Source organism: Anopheles arabiensis, chromosome 3 (genome assembly GCF_016920715.1).
Source record: "Anopheles arabiensis isolate DONGOLA chromosome 3, AaraD3, whole genome shotgun sequence".
Lineage (NCBI taxonomy): Eukaryota > Metazoa > Arthropoda > Insecta > Diptera > Culicidae > Anopheles > Anopheles arabiensis.
In genome coordinates this window covers 92,893,474-92,899,553 of record NC_053518.1, presented here as the reverse complement: position 1 = coordinate 92,899,553, position 6,080 = coordinate 92,893,474, and the positions used below count along the sequence as shown (strand labels likewise).

The 6,080-nt window shown below is 53.0% G+C and overlaps 3 protein-coding genes across 3 annotated transcripts; 1 reads left to right on the top strand and 2 right to left on the bottom strand.

The window, feature by feature from the left end:
* The first annotated feature begins 585 nt into the window (after positions 1-585).
* Positions 586-2,601, top strand: LOC120900393 (adenosine kinase 2). The gene is made up of 4 exons (XM_040307315.1): positions 586-1,110; positions 1,384-1,512; positions 1,592-2,117; positions 2,196-2,601. Exons 1-4 carry the CDS (start codon positions 1,097-1,099, stop codon positions 2,571-2,573), a joined length of 1,047 nt encoding a protein of 348 aa, XP_040163249.1. The 5' UTR covers positions 586-1,096; the 3' UTR covers positions 2,574-2,601.
* A 59-nt stretch (positions 2,602-2,660) lies between these two features.
* LOC120900389 (GATOR complex protein NPRL3) lies at positions 2,661-4,967 on the bottom strand. The gene is made up of 3 exons (XM_040307310.1): positions 4,650-4,967; positions 4,058-4,578; positions 2,661-3,996 (listed from the first exon to the last, which is right to left on the bottom strand). Exons 1-3 carry the CDS (start codon positions 4,840-4,842, stop codon positions 2,740-2,742), a joined length of 1,971 nt encoding a protein of 656 aa, XP_040163244.1. The 5' UTR covers positions 4,843-4,967; the 3' UTR covers positions 2,661-2,739.
* A 290-nt stretch (positions 4,968-5,257) lies between these two features.
* On the bottom strand, positions 5,258-6,059 carry LOC120900396 (probable prefoldin subunit 6). The gene is made up of 3 exons (XM_040307319.1): positions 5,875-6,059; positions 5,674-5,774; positions 5,258-5,574 (listed from the first exon to the last, which is right to left on the bottom strand). Exons 1-3 carry the CDS (start codon positions 5,945-5,947, stop codon positions 5,365-5,367), a joined length of 384 nt encoding a protein of 127 aa, XP_040163253.1. The 5' UTR covers positions 5,948-6,059; the 3' UTR covers positions 5,258-5,364.
* Between the last annotated feature and the right edge of the window lie 21 nt (positions 6,060-6,080).

Below are 6,080 nucleotides of genomic sequence, written 5' to 3'. Positions count from 1 at the left end.
CTATGATGAAAACAAGCATTTAAACCCGTTAAAAGCACATTGACTTGTTCATCGATTTATTACAAAGATGGAGGACTGAAAATGGTTCCCACTGGCGTAGCCTGCTGCATGAAAATATTTGACAGTTAATCGTTCAATGCATGACGTTTTGAGCTTGAAGCATGCAAGGTATTGTGCAGAAAATGGATTTAGAAGCAAGCAAATATTTTCTAACTTCCACAAAAAAAGCAGTTTTCGGCAAGCAAAGCAACATGATTCCCTTTTTTTTTGAATTTTCTTTCACAAAATTGTTAATTATTGTGCTTTCCAGTTGTCAGAGCAAACTGATCGTTTGTCTGTCAAGAGGAACTGTCAAACGGAACAACAATTTTCTTTCACTTGTTATTTTTATTAAATTTAAATGTTTCTGGTTGGAAATGTCTCACTTTTGTACCTTTTTATGTTTTCATAGCTTTCTTACTAATTTCAAAATTATATAAAACAATTTTATAAAAATTATATACGAGCTACAACGTTTGTTTGTCCCACAACCTGTTTTTTGGTTAGGTTTTAGCGCGCATATTTTTTAACTGAACTTGCCACACACACACACACACGTAGAAAAAGACACGGCAATATTTTGCCAACTTTAAAAGAGAATAAGAAAAACAACGCTTTTTTGTTGCGCTCCCATCTACCGGGTCCACTTGATTATCACCCATCGCCCATGCGGTTAGATTAGCGCGGAAGAAGCGGAAGACAGTAGAATAAGAAGAAAAAACAACAACACTCGTCAGCCGGCCGCTAATCCAATTCCATCCTCCAACCTGACCAGAGACGATGATGGTGCAACGGCTCTAACACGCGCACACCACGTCCGACAGTTATTGAGAGTGGCCGCAACTTATTAATAGTGCTCTTCCGCTCGGTCGTTTCGGTTTAGCAGCACTTCGAATACCGCGTGACACAGGGCAGCAGCAGCAGTCGAGTGCTTCGAGAGCGCGGCACAAACCGGCGTATTGTTGTTTGGCTTTACCCCCTGCATTGTTTGCTACATTGTCGTGCCGTGCGGTTGTGTTCGACATCGTGAGCGCTTCCTTTTTATATAATCAGAGCCATGGAAAGTCTTAGGTGAGTGGTGTGTTGTTGTGGCGGTGACCGTGAAAGAAAAAAGACCGTCCTTCCGCCTTCACGACAGCGCAGCTTCTTGATAACACGCCGTTCGTGGCAGTGTGGTGGCCGGCCGTCGGGTCATGCCCTTTCGCCGTTTCAACCGCTGCTCGGAAGCAGCAGCTGATTGTGGGCAGAAGATTAGAAGATCGCAGCGCGCTTCCCGAAGACCGTGTCCGTGTTTCTTTTTTTAATTTATTTCTCTTTCCATCTATCTCTCCCGCTTTCCAACAGGGATGGTATGCTGGTGGGACTCGGCAACCCGCTGCTGGACATTTCGGCCGTGGTTGAGAAAGACCTGCTGAACAAATACGATATGCAGCCGAACAACGCGATACTGGCGGAAGAGAAGCACATGCCGATGTAACACGTCACACCTTAAAGGATCGCTTTCGTGATGCTTATTTCAACTCACTGTTTGCCTTCTGGTTCCCTCCCGCAGCTACCAGGAGCTGATCGAAAAGTACCAGGCGGAGTACATTGCCGGTGGTAGCGTGCAGAACTCGCTGCGCGTCGCGCAATGGATTCTGCAGCGACCGCGGACGGCCATCTTTTTTGGGTGCGTCGGGCAGGACGAGTACGCCCGCATCCTGGAGGAGCGTGCCACGTCGAACGGGGTGAACGTGCAATACCAACGGTCGGCCACCAGCCCGACCGGTACCTGTGCCGTGCTGGTGACGGGTACGCAGCGCAGCCTGTGCGCCAACCTGGCCGCTGCGAACGATTTCACGCCCGAGCATCTGCGAAGCGACGGCAATCGGGCGTATCTGCAGGGAGCACAGTTTTTCTACGTGTCCGGCTTTTTCTTCACGGTCAGCTTCGAAAGTGCGCTCAGCGTGGCGAAGGAGGCGGCCGCCACCGGGCGGATGTTTATGATGAATCTTAGCGCACCGTTCGTGCCACAGTTTTACAAGAACAATCTGGAGGAGATATTCCCGTACGTCGATGTGCTGTTTGGCAACGAGACGGTAAGTAGAGGCGCAGCTGGGGTTGCGATTATCAACTTTTCTTTCTAACCGCACGGCGTTTTCTTTTTGCGTTTGTAGGAAGCGATCGCGCTAGCGAAAGAGTTCAACTACGGCACGGAAGATTTGCGCGAGATTGGCAAACGGATCGCCGCCCTGCCGAAAGAGAATGGCAAGCGGAAGCGCATCGTCATCATTACGCAGGGCAGCGATCCGGTGCTGCTGATCGAGGCCGGAACCGACACCGTGCGGGAGTTCCCGGTGCAGAAGCTAGCGCCGGAGCAGATGGTCGACACGAACGGGGCGGGTGACGCGTTCGTCGGCGGCTTCCTGGCCCAGCTGCTGCAGAGCCGCACCGTGGACGTGTGCATCAAGTGTGGCATTTGGGCGGCACGGGAAATTATCCAGCGGTCCGGCTGCACCTTCGAAGGCGAACCGTCCTTCTGTGCTGACAATTAAAACGGCGCGATTTTTTTCGGGAAAGGATTCCCGCAAGCGGTGACGGTCAAAACCACCCACTCCCCTCGAATACAAAAAAGACCCTCATTTTGATAAAAAAAATTGTCGTTTGCCTCTTTGTTACATCTTCTGCTGCTATTGCCGCGCTCCCTTACTTACTCCTGCCCTACTCGGCCGGCTGGTCGGAGTACAGACTGGCGATCGCCGGATCCTCCGTTTCGTAGATGATCAATACCTCGCGAAACTTGTCCACCAGCTGCAGCAGCTGCGAGCGGCGCAAATTTTCAAAGTACATTATCTCCTCCAAATGATGCTCGCCCTTGAAGTAGCCGGCCTTCCACAAGCGCACCATCAGCGCCAGGTCTTCCGGGTTCGAGGCAGCCGGGATGCGCGCCACCGCCTTCCGGTCGGGCTCGGGAAAGGCCGCAAGCAACCGTTTCAGCTTGTCGTCGTCGTCGATCGAGGCGATACTTTCGTCGTTGTCCGTGCTGGAAGCCGTCTGCAGGCCGCCCACGCTCGAGTGGCTAATGTTGGACCGGTGGCTCGCAGACGAAGGTCGCGTATTGGAGGTAACGGAGGCGGCCGTCGTTAGCAGCGCGGACAGACTGTCGGAGTAACGATCTTCGCTGAGCGAATGCTTCCTGTTTCCGCCGGTAGGCACGGCCAACGGCTGGCTGGACGATGCGCTCGGTGCCGAGCTGCCGTACAGGGCGTGCAGTGCATGCGCCCGGTCCGAGCCGCATCGTCCTGCCGCCGCTCCGCCAAACTCGTCCTCCTCAATCCCATCCAGATTGGCCACAAACTGTACGTACGTGTGGAGCTGCATCAGCAGATGGTGCTGCAGCATCCACAGCACCATCTGGGCCAGCCGGCCTTGCCGTGCCGGATGTTGCAACGGGGTCGTAAGGTGCCCGATCGAGGTGGGCAGCGAAAAGTCGCTGATCACCTCAAACAGCGACATGCCGGGGAATTTGGTCGCAAACTTGTCCGAAAGATTCGAGTGAATGTTGAGCTGTGCGTCGGGCGCAATCACGTACACGTTCGTCTCGCACAGCGGGTAGATGATTGTCGCCTTGGCCCAGTACACCAGATGCCCCACGAGCTGGTACACGTGATCGATCAGCAGCTCGGCGTCCGATGCCATGTTTTGCAGACTTTTCAGCGGATTGTACACCTCGATCAGCTGCAGCAGCATGTTCGCACCGGACGGTGGCACACAGTCGAACAGCTCGGACGGATCGACGAGCAGCAGCATGCCGTGGTAGGGTTTGAGCGACTCCAGACACCGGTCGATCGTTTCCGGTTCCACGGCCATGCCTTTCTTGTGGAACTGGTGCGCCTTTTGGGGCAGGCAGAAGCTCAGCGTGACGGTTTGGTTCATGGTAACGTTCAGCAAACCCGTCGTGCACAGGTCGTGATAGATCTGGAAAAGCAAAATGGGAAATTAGTGTCTATCAGCGCGAACACACCATGGTTCTTGGTACCGTTTTAATGAATTGCGCCAGCGTGGTGTTTTTCAGTATCGTGTCAAACACACCGACCGCAATGCCAGCCGCCGTTGCACACGTCACCACCGTTTGGCCGCTCGTACCGGCCGGCCCCGTACCACTGCCCGTCCCAACCGAACCGCCCGTTCCGGTCGCTCCGGTCGGCTGTTCCTGCTCTTGCAACGCACTGTTCTCGTCCATCACAGCAACCATCGTTTTGATCTCCCGCGAGAAGTAACCATCGCGACGCTCTTCGTAGATCAGCGCGATGCCGATCCGCTTGCTCAGCTCGTAGTAGCTCTTCACCACGGACGAGCTGGCCTGGGCGTGCAGCGCAAACACGACGTTGATCTGAATGTCGGAAGACTTTTGGTCCGAGCCCGGGTCGCTCCGCAGCAGCGTCGGATGCGAGACGAACCGAACGTCGTTCACCTTCAGCTCGAACTTTTGATTGCACAGCTCCGACTTGACGGCAAACAGTGTCGCCAGATCTTTGTCCGAGATGCCGTACAGCTGGTCTGCGGTGGGATGGAAAGGAGGGCAGCATTAAACACAAGAAAAAGCTTCGGAAAATCTGCTCATAACAAACCAAAACAAATGTTGGAAGGTGGCGCATGCTGCAGTATGTCGTCGCCCGTGTGGATCAGCGAGTAGGGCGTCTTGCGGGCTGGCGTGACCGACGTTTGGAACTGTTGCGGCAGCGTGTACGGGTAGCGGAACAGCAACCGATCACCCTTGCTGTCGGACTTTACCAGAATAATGCTGAGCGGATTCACCTCCATCCCGGCGGAGAAGGCACATTACAACTGCGTGGACGCGATTATTTAACAGAGTTGAAGTTTGATAACGCATTTCATCTTGTTTACTCGACTAACACCACCACCACCGCTCAGCTGATGTGCGAAGAAATGTCATCACACATACACACACGCACGCACACATCACGCTATAGCGATGTAAACAAATGCCGGTGCGGGATGGGAGAAACGCGATTTTTCACTTTTTCAATGATTCAGTGGAAGTTTTATTAGTATCCGCAACAAAAGCGACCCCCACATGGATGCAAAATGCACGAAAGACGAACTCCTCCTGCGCACGTGACCTTCTTTCTGCAAAGTTAAATCAATATATGACCCACATCGCGCCTCGAGCCTTTGTTTACGCGACCTAACAAATTAACGAGGAAAAAAGAGCTGGTTCGATAGCTCAAGCTAGAAGATGGTGCGTGCACGATTTATTCCGGAAAATGATTGCAATGGTTAGCGTGCTGGATGATATCTGATATCAGCAACGGTCGTACGACACTACTGCTTTGCTATCGCCATCTGGCTCTGGTACTGCATCTGCAGCTTCTGCAGGTTCGCACGGTACTTGTCCTGTTTCGCTTCCAGCTGCGTAATGTTCTCCCCGCACCGCTTCAGCTCCTTCGTGATGTACTCGATGCGCTTGCCGACGTTTTGCTTGCTCTCCTCGAGATCCTGCTTCACCAGCACCGGGCCGTACAGTTTGTACACCTGCAAGCGGCCGCCGTCGTGTGTGGGAGGGTTGGAAAGAAAAGGGGAACCATCTGGTTGAAAACGAATCGGTTCGCGAAGCACTCCGTAATTGCTTACCGTGTTGGTTGGCTTCAGCATTTGCAGCTCCTCCAGAATGCTCTTGTTTTCGAAGTACTGCCCATCGAGCTGCTGCTGCGTTTGCACAAGTTTCGAGAACTCTATAAAAGGAAACGAAATGGTGCTGGCGGTCAGTGGCGGACGGCCCGGCTACGAGCACATGGTGCATTCCTCCCCAGATTCAACCCCCAGATAGCTTACCTCGCTGCGTGTCCTTGAAGTTTTTCAGCTCCGCTTCGAGTTTACGCTGCAGCACGGCGACTTCCTTGTCCATTTTGTAGGAAGGTTGGGCGGTGTTTCTGAATCAGCAGCAGAGCAATCGCGTGCGAGGGATCGTGGGATTTTGGGTCCTTTTTGGTTCTCTGTTTTCGTTGTGCACCCATTTGACAGGCAGGTGACAGTTCACA

What these genes read in the sequence shown, in the direction of transcription:
- LOC120900389 (XM_040307310.1), bottom strand. Translation starts at nt 4,842, where the DNA reads ATGGAGGTGAATCCGCTCAGCATTATTCTGGTAAAGTCCGACAGCAAG. An exon ending in ACCTTCCAACATTTGTTTTG is followed by an intron (nt 4,579 to 4,649) that starts GTTTGTTATGAG and finishes ATCCCACCGCAG; the next exon opens with ACCAGCTGTACGGCATCTCG. An exon ending in TGGCGCAATTCATTAAAACG is followed by an intron (nt 3,997 to 4,057) that starts GTACCAAGAACC and finishes TTGCTTTTCCAG; the next exon opens with ATCTATCACGACCTGTGCAC.
- LOC120900393 (XM_040307315.1), top strand. An exon ending in GAAGAGAAGCACATGCCGAT is followed by an intron (nt 1,513 to 1,591) that starts GTAACACGTCAC and finishes TCCCTCCCGCAG; the next exon opens with CTACCAGGAGCTGATCGAAA. An exon ending in TGCTGTTTGGCAACGAGACG is followed by an intron (nt 2,118 to 2,195) that starts GTAAGTAGAGGC and finishes TTGCGTTTGTAG; the next exon opens with GAAGCGATCGCGCTAGCGAA.
- LOC120900396 (XM_040307319.1), bottom strand. Translation starts at nt 5,947, where the DNA reads ATGGACAAGGAAGTCGCCGTGCTGCAGCGTAAACTCGAAGCGGAGCTG. An exon ending in CTTCAAGGACACGCAGCGAG is followed by an intron (nt 5,775 to 5,874) that starts GTAAGCTATCTG and finishes TTCCTTTTATAG; the next exon opens with AGTTCTCGAAACTTGTGCAA. An exon ending in TGCTGAAGCCAACCAACACG is followed by an intron (nt 5,575 to 5,673) that starts GTAAGCAATTAC and finishes GGCCGCTTGCAG; the next exon opens with GTGTACAAACTGTACGGCCC.